Source organism: Paramisgurnus dabryanus, chromosome 19 (genome assembly GCF_030506205.2).
Source record: "Paramisgurnus dabryanus chromosome 19, PD_genome_1.1, whole genome shotgun sequence".
NCBI lineage: Eukaryota > Metazoa > Chordata > Actinopteri > Cypriniformes > Cobitidae > Paramisgurnus > Paramisgurnus dabryanus.
In genome coordinates this window covers 31,310,511-31,336,148 of record NC_133355.1, presented here as the reverse complement: position 1 = coordinate 31,336,148, position 25,638 = coordinate 31,310,511, and the positions used below count along the sequence as shown (strand labels likewise).

The 25,638-nt window shown below is 37.4% G+C and overlaps 2 protein-coding genes across 4 annotated transcripts; one reads left to right on the top strand and one right to left on the bottom strand.

The window, feature by feature from the left end:
• Window positions 1–1,247: 1,247 nt before the first annotated feature.
• Window positions 1,248–5,551, bottom strand: LOC135785836 (zona pellucida sperm-binding protein 1-like). Its single transcript, XM_065295409.2, has 11 exons — window positions 5,239–5,551; window positions 5,040–5,158; window positions 4,654–4,879; window positions 4,257–4,379; window positions 3,204–3,376; window positions 3,021–3,118; window positions 2,662–2,816; window positions 2,390–2,567; window positions 1,593–1,731; window positions 1,439–1,513; window positions 1,248–1,344 (listed from the first exon to the last, which is right to left on the bottom strand). The coding sequence occupies exons 1-11, from the start codon at window positions 5,507–5,509 to the stop codon at window positions 1,336–1,338; spliced, it is 1,566 nt and encodes a 521-aa protein (XP_065151481.2). The 5' UTR covers window positions 5,510–5,551; the 3' UTR covers window positions 1,248–1,335.
• A 576-nt stretch (window positions 5,552–6,127) lies between these two features.
• Window positions 6,128–25,053, top strand: ints8 (integrator complex subunit 8). Of its 3 annotated transcripts, none has more exons than XM_065290911.2 (28): window positions 6,128–6,269; window positions 6,841–6,976; window positions 7,134–7,308; window positions 7,536–7,676; window positions 8,587–8,658; window positions 8,743–8,794; window positions 9,872–10,054; window positions 10,221–10,328; window positions 11,028–11,180; window positions 12,993–13,093; window positions 13,699–13,834; window positions 14,236–14,300; window positions 14,384–14,559; window positions 14,672–14,802; window positions 15,157–15,267; window positions 15,498–15,702; window positions 18,120–18,241; window positions 18,340–18,524; window positions 18,665–18,698; window positions 20,594–20,653; window positions 20,785–20,846; window positions 21,009–21,127; window positions 21,495–21,598; window positions 21,687–21,737; window positions 21,815–21,888; window positions 21,972–22,039; window positions 22,938–22,981; window positions 24,591–25,053. In XM_065290911.2, exons 2-28 carry the CDS (start codon window positions 6,847–6,849, stop codon window positions 24,705–24,707), a joined length of 2,979 nt encoding a protein of 992 aa, XP_065146983.1. In that variant the 5' UTR covers window positions 6,128–6,269; window positions 6,841–6,846; the 3' UTR covers window positions 24,708–25,053. The 3 variants fall into 3 exon arrangements, with proteins under 3 accessions (XP_065146983.1, XP_065146981.1, XP_065146982.1); XM_065290909.2 differs by having other exon boundaries at window positions 13,693–13,834; window positions 24,591–25,052; XM_065290910.2 differs by having other exon boundaries at window positions 13,693–13,834; window positions 21,975–22,039; window positions 24,591–25,051.
• The last annotated feature ends 585 nt before the right edge of the window (window positions 25,054–25,638 follow it).

The following is a 25,638-nucleotide window of genomic DNA, read 5'->3' as shown; positions in this document are numbered from 1 at the left end:
AAATTTGACTTGAACTGGTGGACAAAACTTGTTAGTAATGGTTCATCAAGTCAAATTTATATACACTATAGGGCTTTAGTGTTACAGTTTTTCTCATTTGCTAAAACACTAAACCCTATTGGCTGAACCAAATGCTCAGTTGCCTGAACCCACTGATTGAACCAGTCACTCTTTTGGCAAAACCATAAGCACTTTTCACCAGTTTAGACACAACTTGCCAACACATTTTCATTGTGATGCACCCGTGCTGCATAATGGTGAACACAGGTGACAAATCAAACACAATTAAAGCACAAGTGTCACAACTTGAACTCAAAATTGATCACACTTGTGGCTACTGGTATGAGGAAACATACAGTGAACCGGTTCAGAGAGCACTGGTTTGTGAGGCCCTATAAATGGATAGAAATCTGTATGGAAGAGTTTGTGTGAGAGGAGGTCGAGGTGGTCAGCGAAGACAAAGATCAGTAATATCTGATGAAATCAGAGCTACTGTGACCATGTTCTGCATAAGATTTGTTTGGTCTTTTTGTACAAGTGCTAAATGCAGTGTTTGTTTTTGCTTTGCAACATGCATTTAGCCTACAGTAAAAAAATAAAAATTTCTCAAGCTTCAAGGGATAGTTCACCCAAAAATGAAAATTCTGTCATCATTTACTAACTTTCATGTTGTTACAAACCTGTATAATTGTCTTTGTTCTGATGAACAAAGATATTTTGAGAAATGTTTGCAAGCAAACCATGCATGGACCCCATTTACTTACATGGTATACTTTTTCCTACTATGGAAGTAAATAGGGTCCACTAATGGTTTGGTTATAAACATTTCTCAATACATCTTCCCTTTGTGTTCATCAGAACAAAGAAATGTGGGTTTGTAACAAAATGAGGGTGAGCAAATGACAGAATTTTCATTTTTGGGTGAATTATCCCTTTCATGTCCTGAGCATTGCGTTTTCTATTTTTCTACGTAGCGTTTAGTGACTGTTCCGTAGTGTTTTTAATTTTGATTGACTCGGGGCACGATTTGACAACAGTTCAGTTTTGAGGGGAAAGTTTGGTTTTGCAAGAAGAGTCTGAGGTTTTATGAATGTAGCTTGAAAATTGGGTTGTGTGTTCAGTTTAGAGAAAAGGAGAGCAGCATTCAAGAAATGTGTCTTAGCAATCGAGAAAAACTAAATTACACCAGCTAGTTACATTGGTTACTCAGAGGCTCAAAATCCATAAACTCAAGTAAAAGTCCAAAATTGCAAAGAAAAGATAAAATTTATTGCAGTTAGGCAGTACAACACAGATTATCACACTTCCGATGTCATTGGTCCTTCAAGTCCTTATTCATCGAGACTAAAAACAAATGTACAAAAACAAGGATAAGGACAAAGAGCAATTGTATCCATGAATGTTTATGGATTTCATAAATTAAGAAATAGAGACAAACCTTTCCATCAAAACAGGTTTCTGCACAAGGTGATCCGTTGGGCATACACACTTCAGTGGAGCACATGAAGTAAATCTGTTGGAGAGATGATGCAATCAGTAGGCGATTTGGACAGACACTGGACTGACATGCTCACGTGTGTTCATTTTGTTACCTCCTCATTTAGATACTTATTGGTGGACACGTCAATGAACTGGAAAGCTTTAATCTCAAACCGACGCCTGTGCCGACTCTGGGGCAGGTCTTGCGTATAAAGGACAGCGGTGTTGTCAGTGTCAAGAGGATTAGGGCATCTGAAAAATAAGTGCAAAGTCAGATAAGAAACTTAATTTTAAACATTTACTGCTCAAAAGTCTAAGTTATACATTTTTAAATTGGTTGTATAAAATCTCATGAAATAGCTGAAAGTTCAATGTTATTCTTATAGCAGCTTTACAGTACAAGTAAAGATACAGTAGGCTATACAGGATTAGGTCATCTAATTAAATAGGACATTTATTGGGAAAATTACACTAGCCGTTTTAACTGAAGAAATTACTGCTAAAATGTACAAGGTTGTATCACTTAGGGCAGTGTTCTTCACTCCCAACCCTGGAGAGCCGGTGCCCTGCAGAGTTTAGCTTCAACCTTAATCAAACACACCTGCAAGCTAATCAATGTCTTAATGATCACTAGAAAAATCACTGATAGGTGTGTTTGATTAAGGTTGGAGCTAAACTCTGCAGGGCACCGGCTCTCCAGGATTGGGAGTGAAGAACACTGACTTAGGGGATATTTGCAAATGGCCTAAAAAAACCTCAAGTAAACTCTCAGAGCAAACCTCAGGCAACATCACGATCAAGACAAACACACAAGGGGTTTGCATTTAAATGCATTTTAATTTAGAGATTGAGACGTGTGCTTGATCTCCGATGCTAAAACAGTACATATATCTACACTACATGTTCTTACCCATCAAAAAGCAGGACGAGGGCACTCCTAGCAGATCTTGGGTAAGCCACACAGTAATGCACAATGAGAGTAGCTTCAGGTTTGGGAGACTTCAGACGCAATTCCAGATAAACGGATTTCCCCAACAGAACACTCAGGGGCTGATGGCACCGTGGATAAAACTTTGTGAAAGACACATCTACAGGAAAGTGAATCAGCAAAATTATTAGTTAAAAAAATCTCTACAGATGGTGTCTGTAAAGGTTAGCAATGACATAGCTATTGAGCTTTACCCTCAGCAATTAAAAGCTGAACGCCGAACAATCCTTCAGACAGCAGGTATGGAGGAAGACTTGGACTCATAACCATGTATCCTGCACTGGCAAGCACGGGTCTGGTCAGCACAGAAGTGGAAGAATCCTTCGGGTAGCGGCATTCAACTACCAGTCTAAAGAGCACAAACAGTTTGCGTTTTTAGAAGAAAAAAAAAAAAAGTTAATTTACAAATTTAAATAACACATTTTGTAGCACTAACCACCAGAAAGAAAATGAAATAATCTATTCAAGTGCCTGACTTTTGCAAGCAATCAAGCCAATACCATACAAAGCAGTAAAAGGCTGCACTATTTTCAATAAATACAGTTCACAAAACCTGATGGGATTATCCCTGGAGATCATGCCATACTTCAGGTTGCGGACTCTTACGATGCTCTGTACCTCAGCCAGGTAAATGATTGTATCACCTATGACCTGATGAAGAAACAGCATGTGGCCCAAGTATAGTAACTTGGTTACAGTAAGTGATTGTACACAGACACCACAACCGAATACTTACGAAAGAACGTGTTCCACACTCAGTGACCGAAAATTTGAAGACTGCGAAGTCATTGTTGGAAATAACAGGCTTGCAACCAGCATTTCCAGCAACCATCAAACTCATGGGGTTTACTGGGATGTTTGCAAAATCATTCTTTACGGCAAATACAAAGTTCATGTCAGCTGTGCATTCTGAAAAGAAATTTGTACAATGTCAATTTCCAGGCAACTAGTTTCACCAAAAATCCAAATTAAACAGCACTAAACGGGAGCAGGCTATACTGTAAATGCATGCACGCAATAAAAACTACTTAAAGGCCCAGGAAACTCATTTACTCACATATTGCTACAAATCTGTATAAATCTTTCTGGTGAACACTTTAGATCAAGAAATGTTTGTAACCAAGCCATTCATGAGCCTTAGTCACTTTCATAGTATTATTTCTCCCTACTATGGAAGTGAACGGAGCTCATGATCCGTTTCAATCATGAATCCAAAGCGATTCATGATCGACTGTAAAGGTTTGTACATTGGTGTTGGGTGCCTGGAGAAGTGGGTACTCCCATTTATGCCACCATGTTGTAAAAGTGGGTATACCCAATGTTATCAAATAAAGTGGGTATACGCACACCCTGCACTAGACCACTGGGTTTGTAACAGAATTTTCATTTTTGGGTGAACTAGCACTTTAAATGTCTAAATTTAATCAATTTAACTCAAGGTACTGTCTAAGGTCTAAAAACACCAATAAAACAAACGAGTTTTCAAAGTCAGTGGTAGGTTTGCTACCAGAAGAGTCTGCGTAAACATTAAACTGCACTCCCCACATAAATGCTGGGTTTGTTTTTAACTCATGGTTGACTAAATATTGGACAGAATCAACAATTGGGTAACGAATAAACCCATGCTGGGTTATTAACATTGCCTAAATTATATTTGGGAAAATTGTATTTTATCAGATAAAGGTCACAAACTCTAAACATACATTGTGGTTGTGGAAACTTCCAATACAGCGTTTCAGCCATTGTGTTTTAATACACTCATTGTTAAACATGACGAATAAGAACATACCATCCATGGGATAGTAGCAGGAAGAGGTCATCCCATCAAAGCAGCATCCATTGGCCAGACATTCATCTGAAGATATTACTGAGGAGTTACACATCACTCGCTGACCAAAAGAAACACTGCAACCTTCAAAAGAATCACAAAGACAAACTTTAATGAAACTAGACATTTCTAAATGAAGCAACAAATGAGGAACTGCGATGCAAAAACCACGAAATGCCACCCCAGTTAAAAATTAGATTGTTAATAGCATTAGGTCTAATGCTCTCAATTGCGTTGCAAAAGGAAAAAAAGACGGTTTCTGAGAAAACGTCAGACGCACTTTTAAAATCATTAATGGAGAAATACAAAATGTTAATAATTTCAAAATAGTGCGGTTTTTGGGCCGTAGTACTTTTACCTCCTGGTTTGCTGCTCAAAGGTACCATGTTATCGAAGGATGGTGTTTGTTGGGGGAAAGGATCAGCAGCAGGGGGTAGTTTGGCACAGGTTCGTGCCTGATCCGACTGCATACGGAACTGCTTTTGGGAATCTGCAGGACTTATATTGGCATTACATGACAAAGTAGCAACATCCAGCTGTCCAGCTTTATTTGGATAGAGGATCTTCACAGTATAACGGCCATCCTAAAAACAACAAAAAATTCTCTATTGAAGACATAAAAACAATTTAAAAAGACAAGTGCAGTGCAAGACATTATTCTGACCATCAGGTAAGTAAATACATTTGGGTTTGGATTTAGGGTTTCACGCAAAAAAAAAAATGTTCTTGCAACTTCAAAGATACCTTCAAGGTGACGTGACAACCTTTATAGTTGATAAGCAGGACATTGTAGTCTTGGTCTTCTGTTAGAGAATATCCACAGTAATTTGGGGCTTCAAGCACAGAGTCAAGTACTGCATATCCTGCAAACATTAATTAAAATCTTGAATATCTTGATGGTTAAACTTTGAAATAAATCAAATAAATTGTATAAATCACTCACCCAAAACCTTCACCAGACTTGGTGAACCAGAGGGCAAAATCACTTTAAAAGAGTCATTAAGACAGTCAACACTTGGCTTAGACTTCATTGTACCCGCAGTTTCTTGAGGGCTGTCCTGGAACTGTACAGCTTCAATATCACTATCCGAATAATAATCTTCCATGCTTGCAAAATAATCTGAATCAGAGACATGCTTTGAACTCTGTGAAAATCCCAATTCAAAGCAGCACAAAACCAGAATTACAAACGCGTTTGCTAGCTGCGCAGCCATGTGTGCGTCTACACCTGAACGAAACTGGAATAGCAATGGAAGGAACCAGCAGTCCTTAAATTCGTGGAGACCTCATTCACAACACCTGTCTTACAATGATTTTTGCGTAATGAGTTTCAATATTTAATTAGGCCACGTGGAATAATTAGGCTTGTTCGACTTCATACGGCGCTGCAAGAACCGACAGCCGGATGACGTCAAAGTACCGCGAGAACGATTCGAAATTTCATACACAAAGTGTAATTTCGTCTCGCTCTCGCGGTACTTTAACGTTCATTTTGTAATATAGAAGATTAATCTATTTTACACTTGTTTTTTCATTGCCCATATTCATTGTTAAAAAAATGAGAGATTTCGGCGTTGCTGTAGCCCTTCTAGCCACAACTCTTCTCACGTCTTCTCGGCCAATCATCGTGGAGAATGACTCTCTCTATATAATAGTTGTATTTCGCACATTTTACCTTCTATAACTGTACGATAATTTTCTTACAAATACCATAATTTTGAGCTTCTGGTACGATCCTTGGATATTTACGATCTGGCAACACTGGCAGTGGGGCGCCTGTACTGTGGGTGGCGCTATTGAAACGGAAAGAGGGACGAGGCGCTGTTGTTTTTCTCCGTTGAAGAAGCCGATCAATGGCTTCGTAGCAGCACATAACTTATATTCACGCTCTTTGTTAGGAGCATTACAGCATTTGCTGTAAAATAAATTGTTTCTGATTTCTGTCGTATTATAAACCTGGAAATCCTAAAACAGGTCAGTGGGTAATGTAATTAAAAGCAATAATAACTTTTAGTAGGACAATGCTAATCAAAGACTATCAATGAACTGATCATCCGAACAGACGCGTACATAATGTATTTTATGAATAAAGCAATATTGAAATCAATGTTATGATTCGGCATTGCGTGCCTGTTTGCTTTAAATTGCTTAGACATGGTGCAGCAATACGGAGAATATGTTGAAAACTTCATGAGGTGATGCTACCCTTCATGCCATTAACTCTGTGGCATTGACTTAACAACATGATGTACTTCACAAAACAAGATACTTTACACCTGATCTATAGGCAAATGGGTAATTTAGGGTATTATGCAGAAGTATGTCAGTAAGTTAGTAGTAGAAAATATACGCTCTTCCAAAGACTCAAAATAATGTTTAAGTATGCAGCTCATTAGATTTTGAACATGTTTTACTACATGCATCACACAGTTAAATAACACTGTTTAAATAGATGGGCCACAAGTCCCATCATACATACATGAACAGTTATCTGGGCTGCTAAGCATCGGCTGTTTTCAGAGCCTTATTTTCTGTTTTTGGGCAGGTGAGAATGAGTGCTGAGGCTGCAGACCGGGTGGCAGTGAGCGGCAGTCGACCATGCACACCACCACAGACCTCCTGGTTTGAGTTTCTGCTTGATCCATCCTTACTGGAGCAGCACTTACAGGGGCCTCATCCAGGTATCCCATAGCTTTACATAAATTCTCAGAAATAATTGAAAGGTTTTATAATCGTAAGGGTGAGCAATAAAGCAGTAAAGACTTTCTATTTATAATGTTGATTTTCTTAAATCAGCTCTTGAATTTAAAATTGTTTTTCATTTCATTTTTATCTCAGATCCATCTCCTGTTCAACTGATTATTCAGTTTCTTGAGCAAGCCTCTAAACCATCTGTGAATGAACAGAACCAGGTCCAGCCACCGGTAGACAACCGCAGGAACCGTACACTCAAACTGTTGGCCCTCAAAGTGGCTGCTCACCTGAAATGGGACTTGAACATTCTAGAGAAAGGGTGTGTAAAGGTTTATGTGATTTGCTGCATATCCACACTTCTTAGTTAGAAGATTTGATCTAAGTAATCAATTAGCCAGATAATTAATAATTATTATTTCATATGAAGCATCAAGAAGATCCGAGTTTTTGCTCTATTATGTGCAGCATTACTACAACATCCTGGTCATATCTTTGTATACAATTGTAATAATTGTTTATGTCTTTCTGCTTAAATGTGTTTTTCAGTCTGACCATCCCTGTACTAAACATGTTACTAAATGAGCTACTGTGTGCTAGCCGTGTTCCTCCTGGAGTTAAACATGTGGATCTGGATCTAAACGGCCTGCCGCCCACCACAGCAATGGCTGTTCTCATCTACAACAGATGGTCAGTGTGACGCTTAATTTTATGTGGTCAATTATGAATTGGCTTTATAATAAGTAATAAGCCAATAGCAATTAATACATGAATTAATAAATACTCAAGCTCAGTAAAATGAAATGAAAAAAAAAAATATATATATATATATTAGTGATGTTAAACATTACATAATGTATTAGTGTATAGTTTTTGGCCTTAACTATAATTTCTCTGTGTATTTCTTCGGATTTGTAATTTTTATGTGATTGTTATAATGTGTTAACCCTTTGTCTGCACTACGTGTTAATGCTAAGTTGACACAACAAAACTAAACTACTTTTATTATATAAAAAAAAACATTTTTAATCTCTAAAGATTTGCACCTTAGGTTGGACACCCATTTACATTTTGATTAAATTCTAATCATTATGTATTTATAGTCTGTGTAAAGTGATATTAAATATGTGTTCTGAGTTTGTCACACCACAGAAAAATGGGTTATTATCCACCCACCCAAATTTGAATGTTAAAAAAATGCCAACAAAATAAAATAAATGGTCAAAATCTAGGAAAAATAAGCAGCATTCTTTGCTCTCAAACCCTTGGGGGCATGTCGGATTTCAGTGCTAAAAAAACGCAAAGATTCAGCTACAACCTGTATGGATGGTCACAATAATGTAAGGGGCGTGGCCAAGTCTTGGCTACCGTTTTAACCCCACCTAAATAGTTTCTTGCCACATATATATGCAATTGTAACAGTGTGAAATCATTATAATTAAAATAAAGTGAACTATTTTGTTTAGCAAATGATCAAATTGAAGAGAATTACTTTTATACTTTCTGAAGTGCGGCCTCAAAACTGCCAATTGTTAGTTGTTATGGAACATTCAGTACTGAACTAAAACTCTTTTTTATTTTCAATGTCTTGTCTTAACAGGGCTATTCGAACCATTGTGTTAAGCAGTTTTCCTGACAAACAGACCAAACCTGGACCACATCAGCTAAACATGTAAGAAACATTTTTTTTTTTGCCGTCACAAAACATGCATAATTGTACAGTGTGTTTTAGTGATGTTTTTTGTGTGTCTTATAGGATGAACTTGGTCCAGCAGGAAAAGGAACTCACAGAGAACATCCTGAGTGTGGTATGACTGGAATCTGTTTGTAAAATAATTGACCCTTAAAGGTGCCATAGAATGTAAAAGTGTATTTATGTAGGCATAGATGAATAATAAGAGTCCTGTACATGGTAATGACCTATTGTGAATCTCAAACACTATTGTTTCCTCTTTCTTATGTAAAAGACCACTAAAAACAGACCAATCTCAACATAACACCAACTGTGACGTTACACAACATTAACGTTAACGTTTGTAAATTCTTTATATCTTTGCAAATTATTTTAAGAGATTACATTGATTATGTAGGATATCAATACATTTACAGCAATTCAAAGCCTGCTATTTGTACTTCTATGACTGAAAGAAAAAGGCTTTTAAAGATTTTAATACAAAAATAAAAATTTCAATAAAAATAAAAACAAATTTTTTTTTTAACATTATTCTTAAACTAGGGGTCATCTTCCTTCGCTTAGTTTTCCAGTTTACAAAGTCCGTCATCTAAATAGGGAAAAGACATATCGCCAGCGCAACTGGCTTTTAAAGGGAATGAGAGCTGAGACTCTCATTGGTTTATTGCACGTTACACCCAAAACACACCCATTACTCATTAGGAAAATATGAACAATCCTTTTCGACCGTGCGCACAAACCATTTTTCCTGTCATTAAATTAGCAAACGTGGCATCGGACAAGCCCATTCAGACCATGCACTTTAGACAATGGACTTAGATCTTTAAAATAGGGCCCAAGGTCTGTTTGCACACACACAGAGCTACTGAAATTAGCTGCTCCGAGAAACAGCCAATCAAAGCAGAGTCAACATTATTATTCATGACCATTTCAAATAGGTAATAGGTAATAATAGACCATTTGATTCCGGAGACAAATCCTAGGGTTGAAAATGGACATGGAAACTGGATCATTTGGCTACTTTTATGTTTTTTTTGTTTTGTTCTGCTAAACACAAAGGAAAATATTTTGATAATGTTTGTGACGAAGCAGATCTGGGACACCATTCACTTCAATAGAAAGCTATAATGCCCATAAGGCTTCTTTAATATCTGTTTGGTGTTTACCTGCAAATTTACACTTTGTTTCTTAGCTCAGAGAACAGGCAGCAGACTCTATCATGGTGTTAGAAAGAGCTTTGAACATCAAAAAAGATTTCTACATCCACACGCTTCGAACCCTTGACCTGCTGGCAGCTGATCCGAGCTCGGCCAACGGAGAGACAGAGTCCTCGACTGCAGGGTTGCGGATTAGCATCGATGATCTGCAGTGTCAGGTGTGTCACGTGACCTATAGAGAGAATAACACATTTTTAACTAGTTAACTCTGCTTTAGTGTGCTTTAGTTTGTTTGTCAGTAACTCATATGATGATGAAGTAGACTGCTGCTTTTGTATGCTACAAGAAAACGTGTCTATATTGTAAACTATGTCTGTGTCCTAGGTGCATTTTGATTTAGCAGGCATTTACTTTCAACAAGGCTGTTCGGATCATTCAGCATATGAGAAAGCCAGAGAGCACTTCAGAAAAACTCGAGAATTACTTGCAAAGGTGAGACATTTTCCACATAAAGAATAAGTACTCTTATTATGCCGTCATGGTGCCGTTTAAACCAATGAAATAGATGCCTTTATATTAAATATATTTCTTGGTTGCTGATTAGTCCCTTATCAACCAATAAAAATAAAGACATACTATCTTACCTAATCTGAGAGAGCTTAAAACATCACATTATACACATGATATGTTTTGTTATAAATAGAAATGATTTATTGATTGTTTCAGCAGTAACAACATAAACAAGCGGCTTTCGTGGTCATCACGTAACTTCCGGTAAACTCTGCAAAGAATAAATAACAACAAAGTCCTTTTAAAGTAGTTTATTTATTTAACAAGCAAAATCAACAACACATTAATAACATAGGAATCCAAAAAGTTTTTTTTTTCAACAAGGTATTTGTTTAAGAGTTCAGTTTCAGCAACTAGTCAGACCATTAAACAAACAGAAACCAGAAGTAAAGTTCGAACCAGACGCTTATTGCGTCACCGCACGTGCGCCCGATGAAACGGTCTATAGAGGGTATGGCACATGACGTCACCGTCGGCGAGAGGGACTGCGGTTACGCCCACTGAGTGGCAAAAGACAGAGCGGCAGCATTTGAGTACAGTGTGACATCGATCCATGCATTGTATATGATCAAATAAAACAGGTAATTGGGTGAATCATAACAGGTTTCTTGTGTTTGTCAGTTGGATCGTCTGTCTCTCTGTCATTTGGATGAGCAGCGGTTGGCAGGTTACTGGAGCGCCTGCAGAACTCTGATCGGAACCTCAGACCCCAGCGAGGCTCAGCTCAGCCCATATGGCCAGATCAGCAACTTCATGAGGAATGAAAACTATGAGGTCAGCAGAAAATCTTAACCGTCTATGCCATGACTTTTTATTTTTTGGGGAAATAATATTTCACCCCACTTTTTGGGAGCTTGGAGGTCACTGATAAAATATCCATCATACAATTTATCCCCCACTACCCCTGACTCAGAATTTATTTTGTTGCCTCAGGGCAACATTGTGCTACAATGGTACAAAAACACCAAGGTTTTTTATATAAGCAATATATGCATTACAAAAAATACATCAATCACAAATGATTCCAGCCAAACATGCACACTACTAATTGTAACTAACACTGCATGTGCAAATGTTTTCCACATTTGCACAGTCTAAGTATGAAAATAAAAACAAAGAAAGTCTTCAGACAATAAAACATACTTCTTTACATACTGATGCACATAAACATATTTTTTTCTGAAAATTATTTCAATTTAAACATGTTAAAAAATGATATTTATCCTGCCAATCGGTGGCACAGCATCCCATGTGGCTTTGCTTCCAAAAAGCACGGCTCCACCCCCCAAAAAAGGTCACAACCACTTCAGCCCCTCATTTCATTGTAGAGACATGCCAGGTGATATTATACATAAAAAATGTAAAATAATTTTTTTAAGGGGCGTGTGAGGCTCAAAAAGGTGGTTTGTTGCCTGAGAGCAACGCTGTGCTGTAAAGGGTAAATGCATATTTGCAGTAGGCAAGACATTAGGACCAGTTAAACAAAACTCCCTCCTAGACTTTACAATCAAATTCTCGGTTAGATTTTACATCTAATTGTGTCAAAGTTTCTTTGGGGAGTTGATATTTTACCTTAGTTGTGAGCTTGTGGTCTGCAATAAATGTGATTTGATCAAAAAAGTCATATTTTTTATTTTTTTACTAGTAATAAAAGTAAATGGTGAAATTTTAACCCTATTAAATCCACAAAGTTGGTGTATACCCTTACAAAAATTAACCATGGTTTTACTACAGTTAAAACCAAAAAACATGGTTGCTGTAGTAAAGCCATGGTTTTGGTAAGGAATTATTGATGACGGGCCATTGAATTATTAGAAGATAATGCACACCCAAGGTGGTAATGCGGCAAAATGCGAAGCGGATTGAAGTTACACTGTGGGTGTGCATTATTTTCTAATAATTCAAAGGACTGAAGTCAGTTATTCTGCGTATACCACTGTTACCACAAACATTGCTATGGTGTCAGTTTTTAATACATTGGACAGGTTCAGTGTGCAGTTTACGGAAAAATAATCAACACCCATAGAACCCCTACTGTAAAATCCAGCTTAAGCTGGTGAGCTGGTTTTAGCTAGTCTCCCAGCTTGGTTTTAGCTGGTGTAGCAAGCTGGTCTAGCTGCGTTTTGGTCACTTTTTAAGCTGGTCTAGCTTAGCTGTTCATGCTGGAAGATCAGCTGACCCACCAGCTTTGCCATGCTGGGAGGACCAGCTACTGCCACCTTAAACCAGCTACCAGCTTATGCTGGTCTTTGCTGGATTTTTCAGTAGGGACATTTTTCAGAATAAAGCATTCAACAGCCCCGTGGTATAACTAATAGTAATCAATACACCAAAAAACACGGTTACTACATTTTTACCACAAAAAACATGGTTAATTTTCATAAAGGCAGATTGGGAATGTGGACCTGGACCAAGAGGGACACTTCAGTTTTTAAGCATTGGTGACCAGACCTTTAACAGCATAGAACTGAATGTTAGAGGAAAGATCATTTCAAATGACACTTGAACACACAGGGCTGCTGAAAATCTTATAACATTTTAACTCCCTTCTAAAATTCAGATTTTATTTATTTCTCTGTCATACAGGCAATAATTGAGGCTTTTATTAGGGACAATGTCACACTAAATCTACCCAACAGCTTCAGACATTCTGTTCATCTGGAGATACTGCACAAACTTCAACAAGGGTGAGACGCTGATTGATGCTTCATAAACACGTATGGTTTAAATGTAAAAATAAAAAACAGGACATATGTCATAGTTTTAAAGGTCCTGTTCTTTCTGTGTTTTTGAAGTTTTGATTGTGTTTACAGTGTACAATATAACATGTGTTCATGTTTCACAAGTAAAAAACGCGGTATTTTTCACACAATTTACATATCTGTATAGCGCTGTTTTCACCGTTCTCAAAACAGGCTGATGTCTCCCTTGTACTATAAAGTCCCGCCTTCAGAAATATGTCATGAGTTCTGATTGTGTAGTTGTGTTTAGTCGTTTCAGAAAGTTTCAGAACACAAAACATAATGGCGGCCTCCAAAGGTTAAAATGAGTTTTACATGTTTTTTTATTATTAGGAATGTTTTAATATTTAATGTGTTTCTTTCGATTAATTTTTATCGTTAAAGGAAAATATAAGTATTACAGCATACAAGTCTTCATTGTCAGGGTACCTTTTAAGGTGCACTGTTTTGACTGGAGAAGAAGCTTCAAAAAGCCATTTTTCCATTATGTGAATTTTCAATGTTTGTGAAAGAAAGTATAAATAACTTTGTGTGTTATGTGTCAGGGACAGGGTTGTGGAGGAGGTGTGTCATAAACTGTGTGTGTGTAACGCAGTGAGAGACTCGCTGGAAGGTCGAATTCTCAGTGTGTCATTTCATCAGCTGCTTCTGAAACCCAGCAAAAATGACATCAACTTCCTGCTGGAGGTACAGACCAAGCACCCAATCAGTGCTGTGTATTACAGTCATTTTACCATGCGGTACTGGTAAACCTCTTTACTCATTCAATGATGACTCTTGTATAGCTCAGTGGTAAAGGTGTAGAGCTATGTGTTATAAGTGTAAAAAGTTATGGGAATTATTTTTAACCCAGGAAAAAACACGTACTGATTTCCTTAGAAAATCACTTAAGATCAAACATCTGCCATATGCCTAAATGTAAATATCACCTGAAGTGGTTTATTGCTTAATAAACAGTGGCAATATCAATATAATAAAAGACACAATTTTTTAATAAATCATTTATATTATAAGTCAGAACAAATAATATTTCTTTACAATGTTTTAAGTTTATATAGTCAATACTAACAGTTGTGTTGCGTTTGCAGGTGTGTGCGCGGTCGGTACATAACACCTCTGAAACAATCAAAAAGAAAATGGCTTTCTTCATCAAGTAAGCATAATTACAAGGTTTCGCCAGCAGCTTTTGCCTGTTTTTCGTTGTTGTAGATTTAATGTCCTTGTTTGGATTCGCAGGAATGTTTGTGAAAGTCTGGAGGATGTTTCTCTGGCTCTCATGGTGTCGTCTCATCAGCTTCTCACGGAGCTTCTGGGGGATGAGGAGAAGCGGCTCCTGATAGAGCAGATGAGGAGGAGCTCAGCCACAGTCAACCTCAATGCCAAACCTCTGCCTTCCTTCTATGATATTCCCAGTATGTCCTGGATGATATATAATCTGATGGGTGGACAACGTGACTTATAATCACAGGCCTCATGGGGAAAATTCATTTAACTGTATTGTTGTTTGTGTTTTGCTCTGGACAGCGACTGCCAGCGTCAACATCGGTCAGCTTGAACAACAACTCATTCTCTCACTCGATGCTCGACAGATCAGACAAATTGTTATTGAGCTGCATGGGATGGCCGAGCGACCCTTCTGGAGGGTCAGCAGTAAGGTAAAATGTCACAAATTTTACTGCAATAAGTTACAAAATAAAATGAATGCAGTGAATCTCTCAAGTGTGCATCAACTGCATATTTAAAAATATGAAGTTGATGCACACTTGATAATTGACTGCATTAATTTTATTTTGTATTGGTCTTGTATTATTTAATTGGTCACCCAAACTCAGCAGTTGAGCCCTGTATTGCTTTGGCAGACTTATCAGGATGTTTAAATATTTTATTTAAATAGTTACATTTTAATAACAGCACAAAGGTTTTACACTTTTGGAAAATTTGTCTAGCAGTCTTACTAATTGTTTACTGTGCCCTTTAAACTAAGATAAAGTGTTTATATGTTTCCTTAGTGGGAGGTTCCAGCTGATTATGTAAATGTAATACTAGCAATAAAAGACAACCTGACGCGAGACCTGCTGTACATCTTAATGGCAAAGGGTCTGCACTGCATCGATGTAAAGGTATGTATCCAAACAGGACCAACATGATTACAGTTAATATCATGTCAGGATGTGACTTGTGCAGACTTTTGACAACCAAGTTTCCCAGCCAAGTAAAAATACAGTCTAGTTCTTTTGCTCCTGAAATAATAATGTTAAATGTTAAAGATTTTAAAATCTTATTATTACATTGTTTTGGTGGATTTTCTGTGGTTGTTATTTGATGGTCTTTGTTTTGTTGTGTGTGACAGGATTTTGTTCACGCTCGGCAGCTGTTCACAGCATGTCTGGAGGTGGTAACAGAGTTTTCTCCTAAGCTGCGTCAGGTGATGCTCAATGAGATGCTCTTACTGGAGATCAGAGCGCATGAGGCGGGCACTGCCGATGGCAACATGGAGAGACCTCCACCCGATCTGGTCAGCAGGGTACGAGGATACCTGGAGATGAGGATACATGGTATGTGTTTTTACAGAGAACAGTCAAGATATTTCTAACTACTATTTTGACAAATTGTTTTTATTAATGCTGCAGGTTTCTATATCTACTGAACTTTACAGAACTACAAAAATACCCAGTGTCAAGTGTATTTTGTGCTGAGGTCACATGCACAGAGTTGCAAAGCTTGACCACTAGGCGACACTATAACACAATCTCACACAGTTATATCTTCAAATCTGAATGTCATAAAGTACAGGGTTCCCACAGGTCCTTGAAATCTTTAAAAGTTTGTGAATCTGTATAGGGATGTTAATATACATACATAGATACAGGTCATTGAAAGTGCTTGAATCTATTTTATGCAAAAAGTTTTCTGAGAAAAAAATCCATATTCCCTGTAAAGTGTAGGATAATATCATAAAAATGATACCGGTTTCACCGGGTGGGAGGGGCTTATAAATGCACAGAAGTGGCAATTTTACTTTCACTTTTGAATTAGATGCAACTGTTGTTTAAATCCAGTGCTTGCATATGCTGCGTTAAATCGCGTATGAATTTGCGTGCAAATGCGAGTGCAACAGCTGGTTTAAGTGCTTGAGTCAATGTGCGCAGGTACTTCTGACAGAACCCGCCAGTCCCAAGCAGAGCAACCGGCTATTCCTCCATAAAGCGCTGCTTGAATGATGGGTTTATTATTATTCTTAATGAAAAACACAACAACAAAAACGATCTCGCCTATATTAAACATCATATATGTATCTTATAACAAAAACGAGTAAGCATGCGGCTTCTGCCATCGTCTGCTCGCCGCAGTCTGACAGGAATAAATGAAATCTGACACCCGCTGCTCTGTGATGACGCACGTTTAGCTCCGCTGAATTCAGGCATCAGACACATTCAGTTGTAAGTGTTTGCTCTCTCTAACGAAACTAAATGATTTAATTACAAGAAAATATCAAAATGACGGTGAAAGACGGTGTCACGGTGGGCAAGTGATCTCACCGGTGAGAGGCTGAGGAGTTTCAGTTTCACTGAATATCGCAACAAGCCTAACCAAAATGCTTTTTTGCATAGTTGTGTTTGACACGTTTAAAGGTGACATTGATTGATTGAACGGGATATTTAACCTTGTTCTGTGATGTGACATGTAGACAAAATTTTTGTATGTTTGTGAATGCGGGCATTATTCAACAAAGACAAGGTAAAAATGTTTTTTCATTCTCTGTCCCCTTTAACTGTTGTTCCCTAATAAGGGAACGAGACGCTGCGTCTCCCTTGCCATACTTCCTGCATCCCTGTAACGCCGTCTTTGGCAATATTTCAGACAGTGATATACTTCCTGGCTCCCGCGTCACCCTGTCTTTGTCGTTAAGCCTCACCATTGGTTGAATTTGTTATACACATTCAGACGCACTTACCCCTGGAGGCATCCCCAAAGTGTCACCGCAGCGACGCAGCGCGAGTTCCCTCGAAAGGGAACTGTAACAATGTTTCTTAAAAGGTAACACCATGTAACCGTCCTCTCACTTGAAATGTGTCCCCACATTTAGTCCTTGAATTTGAGGGTATTGGACCTGGAAAGTCCTTGAAAGGTCCTTGAATTTGAAGTTAACTAAGGTGTGGGATACTGAAAGTAATTAGGTTGTTTATATGTTTCACACTTACAAGCAGCCTCAGAACATCAAAGTGAATGAGATTAGTAATATACAACCACTGATATACAGACAAAATGTGACAGCGCCCCCTGGATGCCGATTTTTTTATACTTTGAACAGACCTTCAGGGCCAAGCATCAGTTTTCCCAATCATACACCCAGTGTGTAAACCAATGGATACAAGGCACTTGATATTTGGACAAAATATCCATCGCTGTAGTGCCCCCCATTGGCTGATCCTCTGTCATGCTCTTCCCAAATTGAGTTCTACCATTGGGCAAAGTTTCAAGTCTCTAGGCCTTATCGTTTGGTCTGCACAATCAGTTTTAAATACAGCAATATACAGCAAATACACATACTTGAACCCTAAATATTAAATAGTTGACTTAAATTTTACAAATGTAGTTAATAGTAAGACCTCAAGCCCTGTTTTCTTACTTGCAAACTTAGAAATGTTTTCAAGTTGGGGTTCTAAATAAAACAACTGGAAAGATTCATCTCATTGGGTTTGCCCATTTTAAAATGTTTTTGTTAACATTTGGTGACAAAATTGTCTTTAAGTTAAATTTAATGAAGATAATGCCAGTGTATTTAAATGGTCGTTCTACTTGTATACATATCTACTACATAAGCACACTCTCTGGGGTGAGTAAATTACACCTCATCTACCCATGTGTGTAGCACTATGAACACTGCGGATGGCAGTTAGGTTGTTAATGATATGAACAGGTATACTGTATTTTTTTATGTAATATTTCATCCAAATGTTTATTTTCTCAGATATTCCCATGCGTCAGATTGTTGGTGAGGAGTGTGTGGTTTTTATGCTGAACTGGAGAGAGAACGAGTATCTGACCCTGCAGGTTCCACAGTCACTGGTCAACAACAACCCCTATGTCAAGGTGTCTATACCTAACCTGTATGAAACGCCAGCATAATCTTTACCTCTTTAATCTCAGATTGTCATAAATAACATTTATCTGTACTCTCACTGGTGTAGCTGGGGCAGCTGATAGCATCCACCTGTAAAGAGCTGCCGGGCCCTAAAGAGAGCAGACGGACGGCTAAAGAGCTCTGGGAAGTGGTGGTGCAGATCTGTAGTGTTTCCAGCCAGCACAAACGCAGCAATGATGGCAGAGTCAGTCTTCTGAAACAAAGGGAGTCTTCACTCGGCATACTGCCCCGGTGAGACTTACAGCTCAACATGATCTTATGAGCTTATATTTAACTTCATGTATTTTGAAATCATACTGTGCTTATTAGTGTTGCAGGGCCTGCACATTTTTAATTTATTGTTATATTCTTTGTGTGTGTTTTTATTTAAGGAGCAAATTCATGACTTTTATGAAGAAACTACGGGTAAGTGGGACAATTTTCCACATTTACAGTCTGCAAGCACATTGAAATGTGGGATTTAAAACGGGAAACAAAAATGCAAAACCAACAAGTATTATGAAAAATATAGTCTTATTTACTGTTCACAAAATAATTTTTGGACACTAAAATGTTACTTAATGACTACCTCGCTTTAATTAAATCACTATGGGGTGGTTTCCCAGACAAGGATTAGTTTAAAGGTGCAGTGTGTAATTTTTAGAAGGATCTCTTGACAGAAATGCAATATAATCTACAAAACTAAATTATCAGGGGTGTATAAAGACCTTTCAAAGTGAACTGTTATGTGTTTATTACCTTAGAATGAGACGTTTTATCTACATACACCACAGGTCCCCTTACATGGAAGCCGCCATTTTGTGCAGCCATGTTTCTACAGAAGCCCTTAACGGACAAACTTTTTTACTAAGTTGTCTCCAACGATGACAAGGTTGTCTGGTGGCGGCTACCGTAGCTTCTCTATGTGTTTCAAAAGCAAGAGGTGCGCAGTGGACTGAGCCGTTGGTTGCAATTCGCAACCTCACCACTAGATGCCACAAAAATTTACACACTGCACCTTTAACCCTCAAGAGATCCTTAAAGAAAACTTACTTTAGTGTTCCTAACGCCACAAAATGATACCTTCCCAAAAACTGCTCTAAAAATATCATACATCAATATTTTTTTTCCACTTTAAACGATGCAGTCTTTTAGAAATACTTCTGCCTGAAACATACATATCAAATATGAATTAAATTTGTCGAAATTTTAACCCTTTATGTCTGTTTGTTTACATAAACAACAGGAGCGAGAACCAAAATGAAGATTGATTTTGTTTCTTTTCTGGCCTCTCATCGTTTTTATTACTGAATTAGTTTATAACGCAGAATGTGCCCTTCAAAGAGAGAAGAATGTGAATATATTGAATATGCCCCCTGCCCCACTCAACACAGACCCCACCCCGACATCACCCCCAACCCCTTACCACTCAGACACACTTTTTTTTACACACACACCAATTTTCAACATTAAAGGTTTATCTGATTAGTAGCAATGTGGCCCGCAGAAAACAGCCAAAATTTTGACATTTTGATGAATGCATGAAATGGTAAAAAGTAGCGCCACCTGGTGGACAAGTATAAAAATTAAAACTTGAAGGCCAGTAGTTCAAAATGATATATTAACATAAAGGTATGTATTAGTTTATGTTAAGATAAATGGGGGGTCAAAAATGGTAGTTATAATGGTTTTCAATGGGGCATTTTTTGTCCCTTTTTTGTGTTGTTTTTTTGCGTAGCTTAGCCATTTTAAGCTAATTTAAAACTGAAACCAAAATTCTAAAATTTATCAAAAATGATTAACCTCTGGCAAATTTGGGCAATATTCAATCATCACAGTCAAAATGGTTTAAAAATCAAAATGGCACAAAATGTCTCTAGGATCTTTTAAGGGTTAAACCTGAACTAGGCCTTGGTTTAATTAGGAAACATAACTAGTTTTAACAAACATGCCTTACTAAAAAAACATAACTTGTGTGCATTTTGAGGCAAAACAAAGTGCACTTATTTGTTTAATGATATGTCAGTGCAAATTGTTTTTTAGTTTGGACAGCTCTTAAATTTATTTAAATCTAGGAATAGTCTAATCCCTGTCCGGGAAACTGCCCCTTTTGTTTTGTGGAGACCATGCCAGCTTGAGAGTCAGATGTCATAAAGCAAATATTCATTAAAAAATCACTTATTTTATATGTAGGATTATTTTTATGTACATTTATATGCGTTTTCATGAGGGCTCTCCTACTTTTAGGCTCTACTGTTTATATTATATTAAATTATGTAAAATGTTTTCTGTTTTTTATTTTGTTTGTTTTTCTGTTTTAGGAGCCACTGGTTCTGACGACACTCATTTCTTTGTTTGTGAGGCTTCATAGTATCGTACGGGTAATACACCGCTTACTTACAATAATTATTTCTTATATTGTAGCATCACATCAGGGATGACGTTTTAGACTGGAAAGAATTCATTATGTCAATTATTTGCACATTATTTATGCACATTGTGTTTTTTACAGGATGATATAGTGAATGAGGTGACCGCTGAACATCTCTCCATATGGCCTTCGTCTCTGGCCAAGTACGTCGCTATGTGTCAAACGCATGAAACATTATATAAGGCCATAGTGTTTTACGATATACCTGTCTATGTAATGACTGATTAATAATTAGAAGGATGTTTTTTGATGGTACAGTGTTTGTGTCCAATGCTGTAATGACAATGATTTTATTGGATTTGCAGTTTACAGGCAGTTGACGTTGAAGCTGTGGTTGTCACATTAAAGGAGTTGGTGAACTACGCACTCAGCCTGAACCCCAACAATCAGTCTTGGCTCTGCACACAGGCCGACATTTACTTTGGTGGGTAGTAGTCTTATTTGTTAATTCATACTACATTGGAAAATGTAAGCAGCATTATAGGCCTCTTCACACAAGATAAACAAGTTTAACAACACGGGTATAAAACATTAACAGTTGCTAAATTTGTGCTCTCAAAAGTAAACCAAGTCATATTAATTGAACACAGAAATATCACAATCTAAAGGAATTAAATGTTGTCAAGCATGTAAATATAAAAGAGAAAAACAGGTTTAGCTTGAACACATAATTCCTTTAATTCATTTATTGTTTTGGGGGAGGATAAATTTCTTTACATGGCAACTTTTAAAAATTCGAACTCTTAAAGCAGCAGTTTTTAAGTATTAATGTGTTCATTTTTGTTTAACAGTCACCAACCAGTATTCTGCAGCAATGCATTATTACCTACAGGCTGGGGCAGTGTGCTCAGATTACTTTACTAAACCCGTCCCACCGGATGTTTACACGGACCAGGTGCGAAAGTTTAAAATAACCTGCAGTTTACACACTTCTCTGTTGATTTATCTGATGACATGTAATTGATCGGAAACCTTGCATACAGGTTTTAAAGAGAATGATCAAGTGTTGCTCGCTGTTGAACTGTCACACTCAGGTACCGCACTGCATCTTTGTCACAAATCCCGCTATCCCAGATGATTGTTGATAAACTCATGCAGTCATTGTCTGCAGGTGGCTGTTCTCTGCCAGTTCCTGAGAGAAGTCGATTACATGACGGCATTCAAAGCCCTTCAAGAGCAGAGCAGGTGAACTCGTGCAGCATGCTGTGTAGATACTCGCCTTAAAAAATGAGTCAAGTTTTAAGTATTGGTTTTATTGTTCAATCCAGCAGTCATGACTCCATGGACTCGTTCTATGACTACATCTGGGATGTGACCATTCTGGAATATCTTACATGTATCCTTTAGACTTCAGCCATTGTGACTGTATCTTATGGTTTTATTTGTTTTTTAAAGAGTAACTAAACCCTAAACCAATTTTTTTAGTTAATGATCTGGGGTTTTATTAGTGCTGTTAATCGATTTAAATAACTTTTTTGACGTTTGGGTATAAAGTGTTTCAATGCTACAATATATGGTGTAAAAACGTCTGAGTGCCGCCCTCTTCAGGTTAAACGGTGGCTACTGCAGTTGAATTTTCCTGAATATTCTGTTCTTTTTATTATATATTTATTACTTTTAAATGTTTCTTATCCCTTAATGTTAAGCTGTGTTAAAACACTGCTGTAAAATTCTGTATGAATAAAATTGAATTGAATAGATTTGATCGAACCATGATCAGATCAGTGTTTGTGGAATTAGAGGCAGCTGAGACCGCTTCAATCCATAAGAACTATGGCAAACATCAAGTTTTTTGGAACAAGCCACCTAAAAACTGCAGTAATGTAAAAAGTTCAGGCACTTGAAATAAACTCTGAAATGAGGATGTTTTTAAGAATAATGACATGGAAATGCTTTATTAATTAAATCAATCAAATCATATTTAATGTCATCACTCTTTTTTGCCCCTTGATCAACGTGATCAACATTTTTTTAATGGAGCTTTGCAGGTAGTTTGTCCCAAGCATTTCGGGTATCTTATAACAGTTGTTCAGTATTATGATAATGAGATTTTTGTATACTCATTGTTTATATAAAAATCTCACTTGATTAGTGCAGCATGTTTGGAAATCTTTATGGATACTCTTTAGCCAATTTCTAGTTATAAGTCAAGATTTAGTCTAATATGTCATCATCTATCAAAGTGAAAGCGCTTTTGACTTGTTGTTAGTTAATCCATAACCTTTGTGCCTCAGCCATTCATCACAAACGAGGAGAGAGCGACAAACGACAAGTTGCGGTAAGCATTGAAGAATCACGCTGTAAGACACAGTTGAGCTTTGTTAAAGGTCCCGTTCTTTCTTTCACTGACCTCAAACCGGGCTGATGGCTTTCTTGTCTTTGAAAACTTTGTCCAGCAGTTATTGCCACTGAAACACATTTTTATAGATTTGGACATCTAGTTAATAGAAATAGCTCAACTAACTAAATTAATTGAAGAAAATCAAGCCAACTAATTTTCAAATGTAACAATTTAGACAAAGGAAATCTCTAAAGGCAAGATTTCAGACTTTTGGCCAGATTTTGATGTTGTTGCAGACAGATTTTTAAAGTCTGTTTAAAGTCAATCTTGAAAATTGTTTATAAACAAATTATAATTTTAGAAATGTATAGCAAAAAGACTGTAAACTATGTAGTACTGAATTGCAAAATAAAAAAGTTTTTCACCATTGTGTTCAGGATAATTTAGGCAGGGTTAAATTGGCTCATTGATGCCCTTGAGCCACCGTGCATGGCCCCACCCCAACACAATCACGAGCATCCAATCAGGTTGTAGCAGTTTTTAAAGATGAGAGAGACAGCAGCTTTCCCATGAGTGGGGGTGGTTTCAGCAACCAACAGCGGACACGCCCCCACCACTTGAGAGCAGAGAATCCTGCAGTTTTTCCAAGAATTTGATAACTTATTTTAGTTACTTAGCCTTTTTCAGCATTCAAATTTGGTTGGGTGGTTAATAACACATTTTTCTGTGGTGTGACAAACTCAAGAACACATTTAATATTTGCCTTAACAGGCATTTTGCGGTCTGCAACCAAACCCCTGCATTGCGGCTGAATCGGTGCTTATTGCGGTCGTTGAAGTTTGTTATAAGTTTGTGCAGGTCAGCAACATGATATGAGCCTGAATCCGCTGTAAAAAAAAAAATGCTGCCCGACCCCTACCCGATAGTTGCATAACGTTTTACTGTGATTCACAGTGTTTGGTCCAATAACATGGTAATGTATTATTTTAAAGGCGGAGTCCATGATGTTTGAAAGCCAATGTTTATATTTGAAATCACCTAAACAAACACGCCCCTACCCCAATAGAATCTGGACCTTCTGATGATAGACCCGCCCCACACATACGCAACCCGGCATTTGATTTGATTTGATTGGCTATAAGTGTGTTTTGGTAGTCGGCCCGTCTCCTTTTCCAAACCGTTTTTCAAACATCGTGGACTCCGCCTTTAAATAAACGTTTATTTAAAAGCAGCATACTTCAAAGTTCTTATTTTAGAGAATGTAGATGATATTTCAATCAATTGTGATTTATTGCACCCACCCACAAGTTATCAGATTGTTATTTTTATCCCTGGGCTCTCTCGACCACAAATTATCTGCAGCTATAACTGCAATCTGCGTATCATTGGTGTACAGGTATAAACAGAAATGTTGGCCAAGTTCTCAAGTGAATTTATGTAAGAAATTTTTTTTTTGCTGTCTGTCATAGCTACAACAAGATGACAGATCTTGTGTTTAGTGTGAGCACTACAGCAATCAAGTAATCTCACTTTCCAGTAGTGTGAGTTTGCCTTAAGTGTTCATTTCATGTCCATGATACTGATGATGTTTAATGCATTTTAACAGATTAAAGCCATTGGGCAGACAGAGTTGAACTCCAGTAATCCAGAGGAAGTCTTGCAGCTTGCAGCTCAGAAAAGGAAGAAAAGATTCCTGCAGGCCATGGCTAAACTTTACTTCTAGATCAACTTCAAGAGTGTGCATAAAAAAATAAATATATTTTTAACTGAATTTGATTCAAATTAAAATGTGTGTCACCTAATGTCTTTAATGCATTCATACATCATTTTGAGTGTTCAAACTAATTGTCATATTTCACAGTTGTTTATGAAATTATCATACATATGCAATTGAATGCTTTTGGCAAAGGTGAAATGTGTAAATAAAGTGTACATTTATATACCATGAACCATACATACTGTACAAGGAGCAAGAATTAGATTTTTTTTTTTAAATCACAAGGTCATAGTGATATTGTAGTGCCGAGTAAAGGGTCTTAAAACCGATGTAAATGTGATCTTTAAGTTTTTTCAAAATAAATGTACAGCCATTTCTAAAATTCAGTTTTCACTTTGTCATTATGGGGTACTTAGGGTAGATTATTGACTAAAAAAAATTTAATTGATTGTACTGTAAGGCTGCAACATAAAATTGAAAAGCAGTTAAGGGGGTTTTATGTTTTAATAATCACACATGCACAGAAGATTATCTTTTATCTTCTGTGTGTGTGTGAAGAGCACTATTGAAGGGGTTTGTGCGGTTAGGCCGCATTTACACTGCCTGTTTGAAGTGACTCGATTCCAATTTTTCCCCTCAAGTGGCACAGATTGTATACTACCCATGGACGTGTAAGCAGGAAAAAGCACATAAATTCCAATAATCTCATATCAGTTTCAGGCCTCATTCATATGTGGAAATAAATCGAATATTAATTTGAAACATGCATTTGCATCCGCAATGTAAGCGTAAAAATCGGATATTCCCATATAAGGACGTGATGTGCGTCATTGAAAATGTGCAACGTCATGGGTGATGCTGGCACATCACGTTAACTCTGTTCACTTAACTACTGTGGCTCAATCAGCTCCCTTGTTCAGTAGTCAGGGCACTGATC